Source organism: Ictalurus punctatus, chromosome 3 (assembly GCF_001660625.3).
Source record: "Ictalurus punctatus breed USDA103 chromosome 3, Coco_2.0, whole genome shotgun sequence".
Classification (NCBI taxonomy): domain Eukaryota; kingdom Metazoa; phylum Chordata; class Actinopteri; order Siluriformes; family Ictaluridae; genus Ictalurus; species Ictalurus punctatus.
In genome coordinates, this window is record NC_030418.2 from 14,236,165 (window position 1) to 14,256,729 (window position 20,565).

The 20,565-nt window shown below is 36.6% G+C and overlaps 2 protein-coding genes across 3 annotated transcripts; both read right to left on the bottom strand.

Moving 5' to 3' along the window:
• Nucleotides 1–1,025: 1,025 nt before the first annotated feature.
• arl3a (ADP ribosylation factor like GTPase 3a) lies at nucleotides 1,026–10,740 on the bottom strand. Its single transcript, XM_017465043.2, has 6 exons — nucleotides 10,596–10,740; nucleotides 8,062–8,205; nucleotides 3,221–3,337; nucleotides 2,964–3,014; nucleotides 2,489–2,674; nucleotides 1,026–2,369 (listed from the first exon to the last, which is right to left on the bottom strand). The coding sequence occupies exons 1-6, from the start codon at nucleotides 10,596–10,598 to the stop codon at nucleotides 2,322–2,324; spliced, it is 549 nt and encodes a 182-aa protein (XP_017320532.1). The 5' UTR covers nucleotides 10,599–10,740; the 3' UTR covers nucleotides 1,026–2,321.
• A 2,178-nt stretch (nucleotides 10,741–12,918) lies between these two features.
• Nucleotides 12,919–19,467, bottom strand: npm3 (nucleophosmin/nucleoplasmin, 3). Of its 2 annotated transcripts, none has more exons than XM_017462778.3 (5): nucleotides 19,281–19,467; nucleotides 18,820–18,905; nucleotides 18,570–18,689; nucleotides 16,596–16,689; nucleotides 12,919–13,595 (listed from the first exon to the last, which is right to left on the bottom strand). In XM_017462778.3, the coding sequence occupies exons 1-5, from the start codon at nucleotides 19,351–19,353 to the stop codon at nucleotides 13,498–13,500; spliced, it is 471 nt and encodes a 156-aa protein (XP_017318267.1). In that variant the 5' UTR covers nucleotides 19,354–19,467; the 3' UTR covers nucleotides 12,919–13,497. The 2 variants fall into 2 exon arrangements, with proteins under 2 accessions (XP_017318267.1, XP_017318272.1); XM_017462783.3 differs by lacking the exon at nucleotides 19,281–19,467 and adding an exon at nucleotides 19,163–19,275.
• Between the last annotated feature and the right edge of the window lie 1,098 nt (nucleotides 19,468–20,565).

Consider the following 20,565-nt stretch of genomic DNA (forward strand, 5'->3'; position numbering starts at 1 on the left):
CCCCACCTCGTGACTTACAGGACTTCAAGAGGTTTCCATAGTAATATAAATTATCTTACCACACAAAGACAGGCCTCTTTTCACTTACTGGATTAGAGAGTACACTATATTATATGGCCAAAAGTTTGTAGGCCTTCCCCAGACTGTTGCCACACAGTTGGAAGCACACAATTATATAGGATGTCTCTGTATACAGTAGTATTAAAATTTTCCTTCACTGGAACTGAGAGGCCCAAACCTGTTCCAGCGTGACAATGCCCATATGCACAAAGCAAGCACCATGAAGACATGGTTTTGCCAAGGTTGGAGTGGAAGAACTCGGGTGGTCTGCACAGAGCCCTGACTCCAACCCAACTGAACACCTTTGCAATGAACTGGAACTCTAACCCCAGACCAGTGTCTGTAGGATACAATGGGTATGACTGTCAGGTGTCCACAAACTTTTGGCCATAGTGTATTTTGGGGGGAAAAAAGATAAAACGGGTGATCTAAAAATAAAAAACAATTGTTTTGGCACAATAAAAATTTATTGAAATCTGAATTATGTAATGAATTGTTGAAATGTTTTATTTAAATTATGTAAAATGAAAAAAGTAGTAAATGGTATTGCTTCAGTTCTGGCTGAACCAAACAAATGAGGGAAAAAAAAAGTAGTTAAACGGAGTGTCTGCTAATAACTCAGCGATGTGAGATGCTCGTGTTTAGAGTAGGTAAATGTTTTTTCATGTCAGGCCTGCCTTACATCTAGCATGTGGGTTGCATTCAATTTTAACAGCCTCCCACACTTTCCTAAAACTAATGCAAGCCCAGATTTGGTATGATACAAGGTCTAACACAAAGAAATAAAGCTTACATTCTCATCAACTATGCAAAACAAATGCATATTTACAGAGAAATATTATACAGCGTGAAGGACGACAAGGATACTTCACCTCTTTACAGTGATGGCCTTTTTTTTCTTTTTAATAATAATAATAATAATAATAATAATAATTAAAAAAAAGAACCCAATGCCTAAGTCATGGTTTGTTGGAGTTTCAATATGTTTATTATGCTGACATGGTCTTCTAGAAAGTGTTTCATAAAATGTTCTGTAAAATCATCAGCAATGATTACAATAGCTTTTCATTACAATCGTTTACAAAAGGAGTATTTGAAAGACTAAAGGAAAAAAATGTACAGTAACAGGATAAATGTATGTACCATCATAAACCTTTACCATGTTCTGATGTACTGGAGGAATGGAATGTTAAAACACACAAAGTAGAACAATCACAAATCCCCTGCCCAAAAAACAAACAAAAAAAACATGTCAGTTCTTCCCTTTTCTCTCACTCTCTCTGTCTCTCTCTCACACTCACACACACACACACCTCTCCACTGCCACAACCAGATGCTTAAGCCTACTAAACCTGTTACAAGGGCACCTGTCAGTTTCATTCATGTCCTGTCCTTAGTGAGAGCCGACTGTCCTTCCCACTCTTTGGCTTATGCTGATGCTCGTCTATCATTAACCAAATTAAAATGAGTGCTCGTTTTGGGTTTGTTTGTTTTTTTAAGACAATGGTACAAGTCAGCAAAATGCTCTTTGGAAGTCAACACAACAAAGAAGCCTTAAAACAGAAATAAACAGGAAATAATTTAAAGAGCTAACAAACTTCTAAAAGGACTAACATAAAAAAACAGTGTATGGATAAACAAGTGTGTGTGTGTGTGTGCGCGCCCAGTGACAGGGCAAATAAGTATGTATGCCAAATAATCCCTTTGACATTACATCAGAAACGATCCTGCACTCTATAAAGCTAGTTTTCACTCATTCTACGTGCACACATACGTGCACACACATGCACATACATTTTTGATAGCTCATAGCACATCATCAATCCGCAATACATGAAGTAACAAGCCTCTGCTCAGACAGTGCATACAGTGTCTAGGAAAAGAGGAGGATTTCAGCTTAAAGCAATGATGAGCTTGTCAAGACCTTATGCTTGGAGTGTTCGGCTTTAATAGTTGCAGTGTTTGGTTAGATGTAGTGGTTCATTTTAGGTGCACTGGTTAGTATTTAGACTGACCAGTAGATTAGTGACCGTAGATTAGATGATCCAGGAGGACAGCGGCACAGAACTTGCAGTGCAATGGTGGTGGATGTTTAATAGCATTAATAGGAGACTTACAGGTCTTGTCCTAGGCATCCTCAAATGTGGTCAATACAAAGATCATTCTTCTACAACCTAGTCCAGCTGGTGAAGATTCCACATAGTCCACAGTGTTTGCTTTTTCACGCAGTGTTTGGATTCCTTACAAATGTACGAACACTCCTATTTCTTCTTTGCCGTGACATTCTTGCACACCCAGTTCATGCCATCCTAAACAAATCGTGCAAAAACAATCACGCACATGTTTTTTTATTTTTTATTTAAACTACTGGTTTCTACAGTATGAAAAGAGGAATGCTTATGCACAAAATATAGACTTTTTTTTGTACCTGGACTCCTTCGCCTGTAAGAGCAGAGCAGGATTGGATCTGCCACACACGATCTCTAATGGTGTGCAGGTTCAGACCCTCTGCAATCTCTGAAGCCGGAGCAGCAGTGAGCAAGTCTTGCTTATTTGCAAAGATAAGGACAGGGACACCACTAAGTTTCTCCTCGTCCAGCAACTCGGCTAGCTCCTGTAAAAACATCAAAACACACATTAACTGTTTTTGTTTTTTTTATTACCTGCTGTCTTTCTCCGCAATGAAATCTTTCCTATTAGGAATTCCATTTTTAATAAAATGCAAACAGTTTATCCTCCAGACATACAAGCTGTGATTTTCTCATCCATACCACCCCACAACACACCACCACTGTTTTAAAAGTAAAATCATAGCAGAGTTTTATCTTCAACTGAATATTTGTGCAGACACCTGATTTCTCCCTCTCCCTTGCTCACACACACACACACACAAATATGCTCACCTGTCCCGTTTCTTCAAACCTCTTCCGATCTGCACTGTCTATGACATAAATCTAAAACAGACAAGTTCTATTAAGAAAGTATTCACAAGCACGAAGCAGTGACAAGCAGAGACATGATAAACTTTAGTTGAGCATATTAAAAATTCCTAAATCACATTCGTCAGTTACATGCTGCAAAAACAAACAAAAGTCACAAACTGGCGCTGTAACCCCCAATGACTAAGAACATCAGTTAAGACCGCACTGAAAATACTTACAAGCACATCAGTGTTTTCAAAGTAGTTTCTCCAGTATGGTCTGATCTTTCTCTGGCCTCCAATGTCCCATACATTTAACTTGAAACCCTGGGATTGCACACTCTTAATGTTGAAGCCCTGGTGTTGGGGAAAGAAAAGAAAAGAAAAAAAAAAGAGAAACATGCAGTTTTCCTTAAAAGGAAATGTTATTCCATAGAGCAGGAGAAATGAAAAGGAGGGACATGATATTGTTTTCCTTGCATACATACTCGAAATAAAACCATTAAACCCCCCACATTATGTATAAAAGCATTCAATGTGCCTCATTTATATAAAGCTAGATGTGAGCGGATTTATTCATAAATCATTTACGTGAGCATTTCCACAAGAAATGTGTTATTCATGAAAATCTGGCAATTTCGGAAAGACATTTGTATCCTATTCGTGCTCCCCACTGTGTGGAAATTTATGCATAAAATGACCAACTAAAATAAACCTTGATTGATTGGCTTCAAATCATATAAATCTCGATGAGGTACTGCACTTTTATTTACAGATTACATTATGAAGTTTAAAATAGCTTATATTTCAATTACACACAAAGGTTTAATAAGCATTTTGTGAAACCCAGTCATTTCATATTAACTTCACATTAACTAAAAAAAAATTTATAAACATAAATCGATAAAAAGGACAAATAAGACCAAGTACATACATACAAAATAAGTACACCCCATGGAAATTGTTGGCATTTTTTACATGTTTTGACAAGCAAACATTTGATCCTCTCTGAAACAGTGTCTACAAATAAAGTTGATGCACTATATCAAACGACATAAAATTGACATTTTGTAGTAATTGTCATAATTTAAATAAACAAAAGACAGATCAGTCACTGATCTGTAAGTAAGTACACCCCTACATTTATCACGCTTTCAAATCCATAAAATTAGAATCAGGTGTTGAAGACTGGGTGCCAGTGATTAGAAACTGCTTAGGGAGTGCAGGTGGAACCAGTCTTATTTATACCCCTCTCATATCTAGTGTCTGGTGTTCCCGTTGTTACTGAGGTGTGTGGTGCCATCATGCCAAGATCTAAAGAGTTCTGTAAGGCCTTCAGAAAAATGGTTGTGGATGCCTACGAGTCTGGCAAGGGATTTAAAAAGATCTCCAAATTAATTGAAATTCATCGTTCCACTGTAAGGAAAGTCATCTACAAATGGAGCAGATTTCAAACGACTGCCAATTTGTCCAGGGCTGGCCATTCCAGCATATTCAGGCCATGAACAGACCCTCTGATGCATAAAAAAGTCTCCAAGAACCCCAAAATTTTATCACAGGATCTGCTAGCAAGTCTTGCAACTCTTGATGTCAAAGTGCATGCTTCTACAACCAGAAAGAGACTGCACAAATTTGACCTGCATGGGAGGCGTGCCAGGAAAAAACCTTTGCAAGATTACAGTTTGCTAATGAGCAAATAGGCCAAGACCAGGCGTTTTGGAATAATGTGCACTGGACAGAATCAAAGATAGAGTTGTTTGTCCACAGTAACAGTAGACACGTTTGTCACAGACCAAAGACAGCTTTTCAGGAGAAGCACCTCATACCAACTGTGAAGCACAGTGGTGGAAATGTTATGATTTGGGGTTACTTCACTACCTCAGGGACTGGACAGCTTGCATTCATTGATTCAACTATGAATTCTACATCATATCAAAGAGTGCTTGAATATAATGTGAGCCCATCTGTCCAGAAGTTGAACCAAAAGTGGACCTTTCAACAGGATAATGATGTAGAAATGCAGGGTTATGCAGCAGCCTAGTCAAAGCCCTGATTTGAATCCCATTGAAATGTTGTGCAGGGATTTGAAATGGGCTGTACATGCAAGAAAACCCTCAAACATCTTGCAACTGAAAGAATATTGCATGGAAGAGTGGTCAACAATTCCAGCAATCAGATGTCAGAGACTGGTGGGCAATTATGCAAAAAAAAAAAAAGAGAAAAAAAAAGATATTCCTGCTAAAGGGGGCAATACTAGCTTCTGAGGTCAATGCACTTACTTTTTCCTGAGAATAATATCACATCTATTGATATTTCTGTTGAATAAAGGACAGAAAAAAGCTCATTTTCCTTGTGGTTTTGTACCAACATTATTAATAGGCACTGTTTCAAAGATGATCAAATATTTGCTTGTCTAAATATGTCAAAAAAGCCAACAATTTCCATGGGGTGTAATTATTTTTTCACATAACTGTAAAATTAATAATGCTGTATAAAAGGAGAGCAGGCTCAAGCGGTGTATAAGTCGGTTCCGTTTTCCAATGACATCTACCGTTTAATGCTGTGCAACACTTTATTAGAGCCAGCACTAAGTGATGATAAGTCTGGTACGTCTCATTTGGCTGCAGTGTGCTGTATGCTCCCTAGTGTGTCATCAGGCTTCCTACGACACTTCCTATTTCTCCAATATGCAATAGGGGAGAGTGCACTGGCACATTCTGGCCAACAGTCGCCAAGACACTATGCTTTGTATTTATAAAAAAAAAATAATAAAAAAAAGTGGTTTTCCTACATGATGTGTCTTGTTGTCCACAATCACTTGGGTATAGCGGATACAGTGCCCTCCAATAATATTGGCACCCTTGGTAAATATGAGCAAAGAAGGCTGTTTAAAATTGTCTATTGTTTAACTTTTTGATATTTTGTTTAAAAAATGTTGTTGTTTTTTTTATTACAAAAATACTCTGCTCTCATTGATATTAAACAATTGCAAACACACGTTTATCAAAAAAAATTTTTGTTAAATATACAGTACTGTGCAAAAAAAAAAAGTAGGAATCCTATTTTTTTTTTGGTACAAACTGTTATAGATTTTTTTAGTTTATAACCTTTACATTATCGAGTCAGTACAAAAAACATTTTAGATCCCCAAACATTAGTTTTCTAGCATAAAATTAAATGTTACAGAAAAATGTTTGTATGTCATAAAAGATAGCAGCATATTACATAAGTGCAACTTCCATATAAAACTGCACAAATTGTACCAGAGACTACTATTTTTATTTTTTTGCCACACATAATATTGACTGTTTCACTTACTACTGTTTTTTTTTTTTTTGTTGTTTGTTTTTTTGTTTTTTAATGTAGATACATTTGACTTCATTATTCTGAAGGCATCTTTGCTCTACAGCATTGGCACCCCTATGAATTCATATGAGAAAAATGTATATGAAGTATATTCCCATTGATATTTACAATTTTTAGTACACCTGGGTGACTAGGAACAGGAAACTGTTCACCCATGACTTCCCGTTTCACAGGGGTATAAATATGAGGTAGCACATAGGCCAAATTCCCTTAGTCATTCATAACAATGGATAAGACCAAGGAATATAGCGGTGATGTGCAGCAAAAGGTTGTTGAGCTAAATAAACTGGGAAGTGGCTATAAGAAAACAGCATAAGCACTGAAAGCCCATTTTCACCATCAGGGTGATAATCTGGGGATAATTAAGAAGTTCCGGTCAACTGGAAAAGTTATGAATCAACCTGGAATTGAACATGTGTCTATATTGTCTCAACGCACTGTGAAGAGGATGTTTGAGTGGCCAAAAAATCTCCAAGGATCACAGCTGGAGAATTGCAGAACTTAGTTGTGTCTTGGGGTCAGAAAGTCTACAAAACTACAATCTGAAGTCACCTACATCACCACAAGTTGTTTGGAAGGGTTTCAAGAAAAAAGCCTCTACTCGCATACAAAAACAAACTCAAGCGTCTTCAGTTTGCCAGACACTACTGGAACTTCAAATGGGATCGGGTTCTATGGTCAGATGAAACCAAAATAGAGCTTTTTGTCAATAAACACCAGAGGTGGTTTTGGTGCACACAGAGAGGTAGCCATATGGAAAAGTTCCTCATGCCCACGGTTAAATATGGTGGTGTCTCTTTAATGTTTTGGGGATGTTTTTCTGCCAGAGGACCTGGACATTCTGCAAGGATACATTGCATCATGGACTCTATCAAATATCAACACACATTAAATGAAAACCTGACTGCCTCTGCCAGAAAGCTTAAACTGGGCCGTCATTGGATCTTTCAGCAGGACAATGATCCAAAACATACATCAAAATCAACATGAAAATGTTTTACTGACCACAAAATCAAGCTCCTGCCATGTTTTGTTTGCAATTTTTTGATATCCATGACAGCAGTGTGATTTTTTTTAACAAAAGATCAAATGTTAAACAATAAAAGACAATTTTTTCACAGCATTCTTTGCTCATATTTACCAAGGGTGCCAATATTAGTGGAGGGCACTGTGCATATATTTTGTCCCTTCATTTTCAAGTCAAACCAATTTCTTTTAACATCATTAATTTCATATCTAATTCACCTATTCTGTAATTTGGCTCTATATTTTGGCCTTTTCAAGGGGTTGACACACTGCTAAATAATATATATATATTTTTATTTATAGACGTAAGACAAAACTTTCACTTCTAATGCTAGAACATCATCTTTTATCATTTACTTGTCATTTCAGCTGTGTCATTTATAGAGTTTTGTGGGCATCACCAAATGCTATGCATTTGATGATTTTTTTTGTTTGATTTGGCTTACACAAACATTTACACAAAAATATGAGGACCAATGATACAAATTTCATTGAATAAATGTAACCTTTATCGGTATGCACCACCTATGGTGGTGTTCAGTGAAAAATAAATTTAACATTTACTACTAAACATTTTTGTGGTTGCCCTACTCAAACACACCTGATTTATGATTAATTTAATTACCAAACCAGAACAGGAAAAACACTATGTATTTACTTGCACATTGTACCCTAGTTAAATCCTATACCTGTGTAGGAGTGATGTGACTGATGTCCTCAGAAGCCAGCTGCTTGAGTAGTGTTGTCTTTCCTCCATTATCGAGTCCAAGGAGCAAAATTCGCACCTCCTGGTCTGGAGCACTCTTCAGCTTTCGGAGAATTGATAATAAACCCTGAAGTACAAAAATACTATCAAAACCCTGTCCAGAAGAAACCTGACAGATTTCATAAAGGAAACAAAATGGACAAACTTACAGACAAATGCAGGATACACATTTAATTTAAGAAATGTAAATAATACAGACGGAAATCTGCTCTCTGATCTTTCCAGTAGTCAAGATTGTCTTATATAACTTCCCCTCTGAAAGTACTGGAACAGCAAGGCCAGTTCTATTGTTTCGCTATACAATGAACACTTTTGGGTTTAAGATCAAAAGATGAATATGAGATGATGGATCAGCATCCAGTTCCTGATATTTACAGCTAGATGTGTTAAACAACTTAGAACATGGTACGTTTTGTTTGAACCCAACCAAGAATTAACAGCTCTGAATATCTACTCTTGTTTTGAGCTGTGGGTTTCATCTGTGAAGACTGCACTTGTTAAAATGGACAAATCAACATGAAGACCAGAGATCTGTCTATGGGAGAAAAGCAAGCCATTTTGAAGAAACGAGGGAAAATCATAGCCATTGCACAAGCACTGAGCATAGTCAATGCAACAATTTGGAATGTACTTTTAAAAAAAACCAACAAAAACAAACAAACAAAAAAAACAACAGTGGCGTACTAAAAACCAGACATGGAACGGGTCGACCAAGGAAAACAGGAGCAGCTGATGACAGACAGCAGTTGGTGGAGGTAGTGTCATGGCTTGGGCTTGCATGGCTGCTTCTGTACCAGCTGCATATGGTTGAAATGACAGTCACTTGACTTGGAACAGAAATCTACAGAAAAGTCTTCACACTTACAGAGAAATATATCCAATCTAATTGGGAGGAACTTCGTCATGCAGCAAGACAATGATCCAAAAGACATTGTCAACACAACAAAGGACTTCATCAGGGGGGAAAAAGTGAAAGGTTTTAGACTGGCCAAGTCAATCATCAGACCTTTAACCCAATTGAGTATGAATTTCACCTCCTGAAGATGAGACTTACGGGAGAAACAAACAACAACTGCGGTTACGGTAAAAGCCTGGAAAAGCATCACAAAAGAAAGTCAGTAGGTCACCAGATTGATGCAGTTACTGCAAGCAAGGGATTAGCAACCAAACATTAAGTTTTATTTACTTTAATTTCCTTGAAGACTCTGTTCCTATACTTTTGGTCGCTTAAACATTGGGTGGTCTGGCACCAAAGGGGTCATGTTTTAAGTTGTTTAACCCATCTAGATGTAAATATGAGAAAATAAAACCTTAAATTGTGGTCTATCGCTTCATATTAATTTTTTTTTAAATCTCAAACCCAGATGTCTTCGATGTATAGCGAAAACAACAGAATTGGTCTTTTTGCTCCAATACTTTCTGAGAACACTCCAGTCAGAAGAATAAAAGTGAACGGGGAGAAAAAAAAAAATCCAACATATTTTTTACCCTATAAGCACAATGAATTCACAGATCATCAGGAACAAACGGTTTGTATAATTTGATGATGAAAACAAGTGTGAAGAGGCCATTAAAGCAATATGTTCAGTACAGGATTTGTTCTAATGTCGATGTGGACAGTATTTTCCAGTCACATAACCTTTCTCAGAAAGTTCTGCTCATGAACAAAGGAAAATGAAAACCACTGAGTAGGAGTTCAGCAATATCACCAGACTGAGCCATGGTCACACTTCTGACCTCTTACCAGCTGAGAAAATGATCCCTGAAATCTTCCCAACACACTTCACAGCAGACACTAATCTCAAAACCAGTTAATGTTACTTATTATTATTATTATTATTATTATTATTATTATTGATAGTTTTTAACGTAGTCTGGAACACTGCTTAACATCAGTCTACACAAGATTTTATAATAAGAGTCTATAAGAAATATATTTGAATGTTTTCTTGAAATTTTCTTCAGCGTCTGCTGAGATTTAGAGCAGCTCTTGGCATTCTGACTACTAGTTAAGTCTGACTAGTTACCCGCTAGTTTGAGTTTTTTACCAGCAGATTAAAATCCGATTCAAACCGCGTGAGCAGACTTTAAACACAGTAGCGTTACTCTGAATCATTATTTAATTATTTCCTACTGACGTAATATGGATAGAAAAGGAACGTCTCCTTCTTCTTCCGAACAGTTTGCAATATTTAATGAAGCATCTTTACAGTTATGTAAATAATAGTTTATAGTTATCTAAACTAACGCTCGCTTGGCTAGAGAGTTAGTTACACAATCCGTTAGCTAGCTAATTGGCTAGCGACCTAATTTTTCCACGTTAGCTAGCCGGGCCCGTAAAACACCGTTTTCCATACATTCTTGTCAAATAAATCGGACGGGACGAACTGTTTGTGGTCTCGGTTCTGTCTGTTCAACATTAAAAAAAACTAATAAACAAGTGAATTCACTACGCACCATGTTGATGGTTTTCCTCCGGAGACGCCGAGGAGGGTTACTAGGGGAGGCGGGTGACGTCACGGGCTTTAGTCGGATCAGAGATCACCAAGGAGATCCGGTGAGAGGGCGCGCGGAATCTGGGAGATAATCCACACATATACCTAACCACACATAAAGAAATGTGATGTTAGAACAGCATAGAAAACATCAGTTATGTCTGATGATGAAAGGAGGGTGAATTCAGGTATATTGGGACTTCAAGTAAAGTAGGAGAGTTTAACACAGCAGTGTTCAGTTTCTAGCCGAAATCAACTATATATAACGGTGAAATGGTCCACTGGTGGATTTTATGATGTGCATTAATTGTGTTTTTATGAACCTTCATGAAGCAGGGGGAAACGGTAGATTGGGAGATACAGAGCTACTTCAGCTTACTACTGAGTATGTAGAGATTTTTTTACTCAGTGTACAGTGTTCATATAATTATACAGATTGATATTGATGGGATTTTTAAAATCTTGTGCTTAGCTGCTACTGCAAGAAATCCACCCATCCATCCATCTTCTATACTGCTTTATCCTTTTCCGGGTCACGGGGAAACCTGGAGCCTATCCCAGGGAGCAATGGGCACAAGGCAAGGTACACCCTGGACAGAGTGCCAATCCATCGCAGGGCACAATCACATACACACATTCACACACCCATTCATACATTACAGACACTTTGGACATGCCAATCAGCCTACCATGCATGTCTTTGGACTGGGGTAGGAAACCAGAGTACCCAGAGGAAACCCCCGCAGTACAGGGAGAACATGCAAACTCCGCACACACAGGGCGAATGGTGGGTACTGCAAGAAATATTTTATAAAATGCTACTTAACTTTTAGTTTGACTGTGATTTTTAATCTGCTTATACTGAATAAAAAATTATTGGTTATGCATTGGGAAAATATTGAAGATTAACTAAATCCTGTTGTTGTTATGTTGTCAAGTTAAAATAGTGTTCTGCATTCAATATTAGAATATGTTGATCAATTTGGAGAAGACTTTAGAGAAGTCCTGTTATTGAAATTTGATATATTGATGCATTGAATATGTATGCTACAAATAAATAACACTTTAAATGTGCCATTCATTAAAATGGTTTTCAGTCAGTCTTGACAAAAGTGTAAACTGTGTTTCTTTAGAACACGATGTAAGCATTTTAACCTGTACACTTAGGTCAATACCATGAGGTTTTCAGAAATGTATAATATTTTGGGCATTTTATTTTATTAATGACCTTAGAAAATATATCTGAATTCACACTACCACTCTGTCACACTAATTAGAACAAGCATTTAAAAAATTATCTATAGGCTACACCCCTGATTAAATAAAGCCTACCAGTACTGCTTTGGTGATTACATTTATTACAGGATTAGCTGAACACCCCCACATCCCAATCCCCAGCCCAAAGCCAAAAATGGCCCACAAAAATCACTCTCATTGTAGATTCTGATGAGGAATTTAAGTGAAATAGTCCCTCCAGTCTCTTTTATGTAAATGAAAGAATCTTGATTTTTGTGTCTGAGGTGTGTAGCTTGGGGTGCTAAGCCTATGAATCAGGATACTGAAACTAACATTATTTAGTGTAAGAACACCGGAAGAAAACCTATAAATAGCAACCAGTGGCAGAAAGAAAATTCGAGATTCACACTAAAATTCCACACTTCCTGGCAGTCTTACTAAAGAGGAGTTAAAAAGAGAGAAAAAAAAGTTATGGAAAATGCTAATTAGTTTAATACTAAAATAACTGAAATCTAACCTTTAGTTGAAGTTAGTAAATAAACAGAAACTCAATTTTTGTAAAAATCTAAAATAATATCATGGTTCTATCAAAACCACGTCATTATGGAACCTCTGACAACATAACAGCTATGAGTCTCCTGTAATCTTTCATATATTTGGACAAAACAGAGCAAGGAATCCAAGACCACGCCTCAAAACAATCTCTGCAGGTCATCAGCTCTCTCTTGTAGCATGTGACGACTTTTTTTTTTTATACATTCTAGCTGAAACAAAACCAGACTATTTTATTTACTCCATTTTTTTTATTACTCAATTGACTATCAATAATTTTGCTAATTTATACTAAGAAATGGAGAAATGTAATACTATCTAAGAATACTATATAATACTAGATAATAATAATAATAATAATAATAATAATAATAATAATAATAATAGATATATATACACTATATATCTAATACTATATAAGAACTGAAAAGTAGAATCCTAATGGGAAGTGGTAACCGGCAATTTTTAAACACAGCATGAAAAAAATAATCCGTTGCTACAGATGAAAGTATTTTAATTCAGAAAACCTATAAAATGTACAAAAAAGTCAACCATGGCAGTCCTTTGTGTTTCAACACTTATCATTGAAATGTGCCATCAACACCCTTACCACATTTAAGAAGGAAAAAAAAAAAGTTAAAGTCACGCTTGCACAGCTGCAGGAAACAGTGCTGGTGAATGTCCTTAAGGCTAATTAATAGTAATCCAACAATATGAAAACATTTCTTAGTGAACCTTTAACTGTCCCTCAACAAATGAACAGTAAACGTTTTAACTCCACAAGGAAATACAGTTTTGTTCCGAAATGCCACATATCCTATAGCCAAAGACAAGCAAGAACTGCTTGTACTACACAAAAACGTACAGCATTTTGGAACTTAACAGGTTAACTGTTAAAACACTTTTCACTTGAAGAATCACAAAATGTACATGGAGCTAGTCCACATAATTCTTTAAAAAATATTCAACCTTCACTTTTTTTTTTTTTTTGCTCTGCTGTCCATATTAACTGTATTGAAAATGTATGGAACATTATGTTGTATAAAACTTAGTGAAATCTTCATAAAATGTTGACTCTACACTTTCTGTTTCTTTTTGGCTGGCTTAATGGGGGGCATTTCCTCCTCAGAGTCATCATCTTCATCAGATACTTCTGACTCTTCATTCTCTGAAGCTGAATATGAGGAGAGATATTAGTGTTAGTCATTTATACAGCAAATAGTGCATTTTGAGTTCATTTATCAAAACCTATGAAAACAGTTGACGTCTCTATACCAGTCACATCTCATATGCTTTGCATTCTGCACGATTCAACAGACCGGCTTTTCAGTAGTTGCATTTATGCAAGGAAATCACCAAATTATGGATGCATCCCAATTCTTTAAATGATGCCTTCTTGACTCTGAGCTTACTCTCTTCAGCCCATGACCCATAAATCACTTAAAGCCTGATGGATGCATCAATTCATTAAATGCACTCAGAGGAATCAAGAGCAAGTCCTAGAGCAAGGATAAACACCTGCTTTCTACATGGAAGACGTTTTTGTAGCATGTGATGAGCACACAGGACAGCCTGATGCTCACAGTACAAACAATAAAAGCAGCAATAGATAAACTGGTATTTAACAGCAACATGCAGAAAAATTTGGATTTATAAACAAGCAGCTGTGTGTATAAGCGTACTTATAAAGTTACAAAATGAATATAAGTAAAGTCTACAATTGTTGTGAAAGATATTTTCTTTTGATCAAGTGACTTATTAGACTTTTCACTTGTTCTTTACACTATTACTGACAGGAAAAGAAAACCTCAAACAAAATGTCTGCACAAATAGGAAATAATTAATAATCATCAATAACAAAAAGGGAAAATTATTACGTATACAATATAAAGCTGCAACAACTAACTGGCAAAATCAATAAAATGCAATAATAAAAATAGTTGACAATGAATTTCATTATTGATTAGTTTAAAGTAGATTATGTCTATGTTATGAATTGTGCTGTGGCACTAAGTCACTTCATTTGCAGTAAAAAAAACAACAAAAAAAAACACAAAACATTTGGTGGAAAAATGGCAGAGAACATTAAAACAAAGTCCTCTGAATTATAGGAACACATTACGTCACACTTCGGTGTTGGCATCATGTGTTTATTGTGAAGGATAATTTAATTCGCAATCATTTCCTTGTGGCCAATGGGAGAATCATGCACAATGTCCCAAGTTGAACCTTATTCAGCTGAGTCGTTCTACCTCATTGCAAATTTATGTACATACCCATCAATCATTCATACCCTCAAAAACATTAGTAGAAAACCTTATCTTGCACTGCTTTGGCCCAAAAGTGACTAGTTTGTATGACAACTTGATGCATTGAAAATGGCTTACCATGGTGTCAAACGAGTGATTAGTTTACGAGACTGTGCATTTATGTCGATCAGAATTTGCATTATGTAGTGTTAGGAAGTAGTATCGTACCCAAAGATCTGGAGTCATTTTCACACTGCAAAAAGATTTGCCTCATGAAAACATGGCAAGCAAAATTAACTGTACCGAGGCAGCTAGCAGATATTGTCCTTTATTTTGAATTTGACTGACTGGTAGGGATGGGCGATATGGACTTAAAACTATATCACAATATTTTCTGGTATTTATTGCAATAACGATATCAGTGACTATATAAATATAGTACCATGCACCACTGTTTTTGGCTACAAGTGACAGCTGCATGCAGTCTTGAGAGCCTCAGAAACACAAACATTGATCTTAAAGTAAAACTGATTTTCTGAAACCAAACCAGTTCCAGATTGTAGAGGTAGCTCCTCGTTTAATGATAAACTCCTCCTCAGCTTCACATCCGCTTTCCGCAGTGCTTGTTTTCAATCTGCACGTGAGCTGCAGAAGGGTTGCAGGACGTCGTACACAGAAATACGTCATCAATTAGGCTTTATCGTTTATACCTTTATCGTAGGCTTTACTAATTCTTATTGTGGTGAGAATTTCTACCGGTATATCGCAAACGATAAGATATTGCCCATCCCTAATGACTGCAATTGAATAAATTAGTGCTTGAAATGCAAACCTTTTCCAATGACTGAGAACATGGGTCACACTGAACATAGTTGCAAAAAAATGTGCAGGATCATATATAAGAAATATAGTGTGATGTGATATATATATATATATATATATATATATATATATATATATATATATATATATATATATAAACTGAATGTGACATTACATTAGTTTGTGTGTCTGATTTGAAAACAGTAGATAATATTCAAATCATGCCAACTGTACTGTAATCAGTGACTTGTTATTTAATTAAGCCTAGTTATGCAGTAATATTATTTCAAAATACATAAATGCTACAGCTAAACCAGAGGTGCTAGAAGCTCTGGTATAGACTACAACATTACTGCCCATGTATGTGTTTACATAATGTTTAAATAATATTTATTTGGTTTACTTTATTAGGAACACCTGCACATTAATACAGTTGACTAATTGTGTGGCAGCAGCGCAATGCAAAAAATAATGCAGATACAGGTCAAGAGATTCAAATAATGCTCAGATGAAACACTCGAACATCAGGCTGACAGTGGAACCCAATGTGATCTGCTGTTGTAGCCCATTCACCTCAAGGTTCAATGTTTTGTGCATACTGAGATGCTTTTCTGCTCACTAGAGTTGTAAAGAGCGATTACTGCTAGTTCAAACCTATCTAGCCATTTACCTCCCTTATCAACCACAAAACTGTCACTCACACAAAGTTTTCTGTGTAAACTCTAGAGACATTAACTCTAATGTGTGTTAACTCCCAGCAGACCTATGAAGTTTCTGAAATACTCACACCATCCCATCTGGTACCAATAACCATGCCACGGTCAAAGTGACAGAGATCAGTCTTTTTCCCCATTCTGATGTTTGATGTGAACATTAACTGAAGCTCTTGACCTGTATCTGCATGATTTTATGCATTGTGCTGCCGCCACAGGATTGGCTGATTAGATAACTGCACAAATATGGACGTGTACAGGTATTACTAATAAAGTGGACGGTGAGCGTATATGCATATTGGTCATGACCAGTACATTATAGCTGTACAACAAATCAACAGGAAAGAACAAATCAAATGAAAAGCACCCACAGCTGGACTCCCAACTTACCAACTAGATGTAATCCACTAACAGTCACCGGCCCACTTCCTGATTTCAGGCGTAGCGTCACAGGTGCCATCAATTCAAATTCTCCCAGGCTTACCTGAAATAGATTTTACAACAAAATCAAGAAACACCACAAGTGGCTGGGTCTTTTTGTGTTCAGATTTTTCCTAGCTGACCATTTACAGAAATATGCTCATTATGAATCGCTTAAGTTTGGATTATGTTTGACTAAGTTAGTCACATTTGGGTGTGCCATAGTTATACTGTGTCTGGAACAGATAATCATGGGTATAGTTTTAGGCACACTACATGCCCAGAAGTATGTGGACACATGTCTATCACACCCATGTGTGCTTGCTGAACATCCCATTCCAAGGTTGGTCCCCCTTTTGCTGTTATAATACTCTCCACTCTTCTGGGAAGAATTTCCACTAGATTTTGGGGGGTGGCTGTGGGGATTTCTACCCGTTCAGCCATAAGAGCATTAGTGAGGTCAGGCACTGATTTCGGGTGAGGAGACCTGGGGTGCAGTCTGCATTCCAATTCATCCCAAAGGTGTTCAGTGGGGTTGAAGTCAGGGCTCTGCAGGCCAAACCATGTCTTAATGGACCTTGCTTTGTGCACATCAGTGTTGTCATGCTGGAACAGGTTTGGGCCTCCTAGTTCCAGTAATGGGAAATTGTAATGGAACAGCATACAGACATGTCCTAAACAACAGTGTGATTCCAGCTTTGTGGCAACAGCTTGGGGAAGAACCACACATGGGTGTGATGGTCAGTTGTCCACAAACTTTTGGCCATATAGTGTATGCTATTGTAATCATAAACTCAGTGACTGATGTATTGACACATGGACTATCCAGGACAAAATGCAATATAAAAAGACTGTATCTACTAAATATCAGTATACAAGTTCAACTGCCTGCAAATGTAGAATATTTGATTAAAGGCTGTCAAAGTAAAAAGCAAACAGCTCTGTGATTATTAGTTTGTATGCCTCGGCCTCGTGATATCGTATTAGGCCAAAACCGCAATGGCAATTAACAAGAAATAAAATAAATCATATTACTGTGTTTTATTAAAATAAGCAGATTAATATTGAATTTGCACCCTTTTGTATAATCACTCTCCACTTTAATAGGAACACCTGTACACATGCTCATTCATGCAGTTATCCAATCAGCCAATCATGTGGCAGCAGTGCAACGCATAAAATCATGCTGATAAACGTCAAGAGCTTAATGTTCACATCAAACATCAGAATGAAGAACAAGTGTGATCTCTGTGACTTTAACCATGGCATGGATGTTGGTACCATTGGTACTGGTTTGGGTATTTCATAAACCCCTGATCATCTGGGATTTTCACACACAACAGTCTCTAGAGTTTACACAGAATGGTGTGGAAAAACAAAAAAATTAAGTGAGCAAGTGACAGTTCTGTGGGTGGAAACACCTTGTTGATAAGAGAGGTCAGTGGAAAATGGCCAGATTGATTCGAGCTGCCAGGAAGGATATAATCACTCTTTACAACCGTGGTGAGCAGAAAGGCATCTCAGAACGCACAAGACATTGAATCTTGAGATGGACAGCCAACAAGAGCAGAAGACCACATTGGGTTCCACTCCTGTCAGCCAAGAACAGGAATCTGAGGCTATCATGAGTACAGACTCAGAAAAAAAATAGACAGATGCAGATTAGGGGAAAAAATTGTGTGGTCTTTTCCAAATTTTCAACAACCATGCAACAGAAATCACACTTTCCCCACCCCCATTCTGATGTTTGATGTGAACACTGAAAGCTCTTGACCTGTATCTGCATGATTTTATGCATTGTGCTGCTTCCACATGATTGGCTGATGGGATAACTGCTTAAACAAGCAGGTGTACAGATGTTCCTAATAAAGAGGATGGTGAGTGTATATACATAAACTTAATTATTAATAATAATTTTTTTAAAAACACTAATAAGTACATTACCATGGGAAGACAAGATATGTGGAGATTTGCTACTGGCACTGAAATCTTCTTCCCTTGGTGATTCATGGCAGTCACCTCCACCACATTGTTCTCCTCTTTAGCCCCTTCCCCAAGGCAGATCTATAGCAGGTGGTGCCACAGAGGGAGTGGGAAAACGGTGCATAAGCGAGAACATCTAGATTTTTTTGGACATATGTCTACATTTAAAATTCAAGATAAAAAATAAGTAAAATGTGCCACAACTACTCACCGTACGGAGCTCTAAAAAATGCTCCAAATCCTCTTCCTCCTCGCCTTGAAAGGTGTAGAAGGGCACTTCAGAGGATAACTGACAGCCTTCAGAGAAGCAAAACACAGTTCATTGTACTGAAATTATACCGTAATTTCGTACTGCCGCACCGTCAGTTAGTAACTATAGCATTAATATTGCACGAAATTAACGGTAATACTGCTTTAAACTGCTAACTTCCTCAACAGGAAATGTATCATTCGAGCTTTGCTCTGGTGTTTAAATCTCTCATTAGCCTACTTTGCTGTTTCCTGTTAAAACCCTTTAACGTTATATATTTTTTATTTTATTCGTTTCTCCTTACCAAAAACTGGACTTTTGCCCCAGTTGCTCATGTAAGCATTGTATATTTGTAGTCCACGTGTGCGCTAGCAAGCTAACACTTAACTACCGATAAAAAAAACGATGGCAATTCAACTTACTAAAAACATAGCTCTCCAGTCGTGAATGTGCACCCGTTAGGCTGCTCGAGCACTCGTCCTCTAAAAACGACATGATTTTCAATATACGAGACAATTCAACTGAACTGAGCGTTAATAAATCAAATCTTCAAATTTTCAAGCTACCGTCAAAACATGTGACGAGAACACAAATCCCGTCGCAGGAAATATGACGTATTCAGCACGAACACTGTTATGTTCTTAAATAAAAAATATATATTTTAAATTCAATTTTGTTTTGTTTTAACACGCTATTTTTGGTTCTTGTTCTGTATGTGTATATATATATATATATATATATATATATATATATATATATATATATATATATATATATATAGTGTGTACTTTTACATGAACTTAGTTTAGTTTTAGTTTAGATTTAGAGACTGTTTTTTTGGTCATATAGGTGATGAATAGCAACAACAACAACAATATTAACACTACTACTACTACTACTACTACTACTAATAATAGTAATAATAATAAAATAGAACTCTGGCATCATTGGCCTTTAAATAATAAATAAATAATGGAAAGTATACATACGATATTTAACACCATAAAATACCAATATTAACTCAGAAGATTAATTCAAAGATATTATTCTTTTAAGACAGTGGGTAAAAAAACACAGTCAGATAACACCTCCATGACAACAAGCATTTTGAAACAGAAGATTTCACATATAAATAAACTTAATAAATGAGTTGAAATGTATACTGGAAGAGCATGAAATACAGGTGCATCTCAAAAAAATTGAATATCATGGAAAAGTTATTTTTTCTGTTATTTAATTCAAAAAGTGGATCTTCTCATATATTCTAGATTCATTACACATAAAGGGATATATTTCAAGCCTTTTTTAATTTTTTTTTTTGATAATTATGGCTTACACCTCATGGAAATCAAACATCCAACATATCAAAATATTAAAATAAAGAATTTATAATACAGAAATGTTGACCTGAGAAGAGTGCTAATCAGCTAATTAACTCAAAACATCTGCAATGGTTTCCTGAGCCTTTAATCTCTCAGTCTGGTTCAGTACACAACCACAACACAACCACAATCATGGGGAAGATGAAAGTAAATTTTACATTTCAGCCTGGAGGAAAAATGGAGAGGCACAGAATCCAAGTTGCTTGAAGTCCAGTGTGAAGTTTCCACAGTCAGTGATGATTTGGAGTGTCATGTCATGTACTGGTGGTAGTCCACAGTGTTTCTGAAGTTGAGAGTCAATGCAGCGTCTACCAGGAGGTTTTAG

What these genes read in the sequence shown, in the direction of transcription:
- arl3a (XM_017465043.2), bottom strand. An exon ending in GTCACATCACTCCTACACAG is followed by an intron (nt 3,338 to 8,061) that starts GTATAGGATTTA and finishes CCCCAACACCAG; the next exon opens with GGCTTCAACATTAAGAGTGT. An exon ending in GGTTTGAAGAAACGGGACAG is followed by an intron (nt 2,675 to 2,963) that starts GTGAGCATATTT and finishes ATGTTTTTACAG; the next exon opens with GAGCTAGCCGAGTTGCTGGA.
- npm3 (XM_017462778.3), bottom strand. Translation starts at nt 19,353, where the DNA reads ATGTCGTTTTTAGAGGACGAGTGCTCGAGCAGCCTAACGGGTGCACAT. An exon ending in ACTGGAGAGCTATGTTTTTA is followed by an intron (nt 18,906 to 19,280) that starts GTAAGTTGAATT and finishes GCTTCTCTGAAG; the next exon opens with GCTGTCAGTTATCCTCTGAA. An exon ending in TAGTGGATTACATCTAGTTG is followed by an intron (nt 13,596 to 16,595) that starts GTAAGTTGGGAG and finishes CCTCATATTCAG; the next exon opens with CTTCAGAGAATGAAGAGTCA.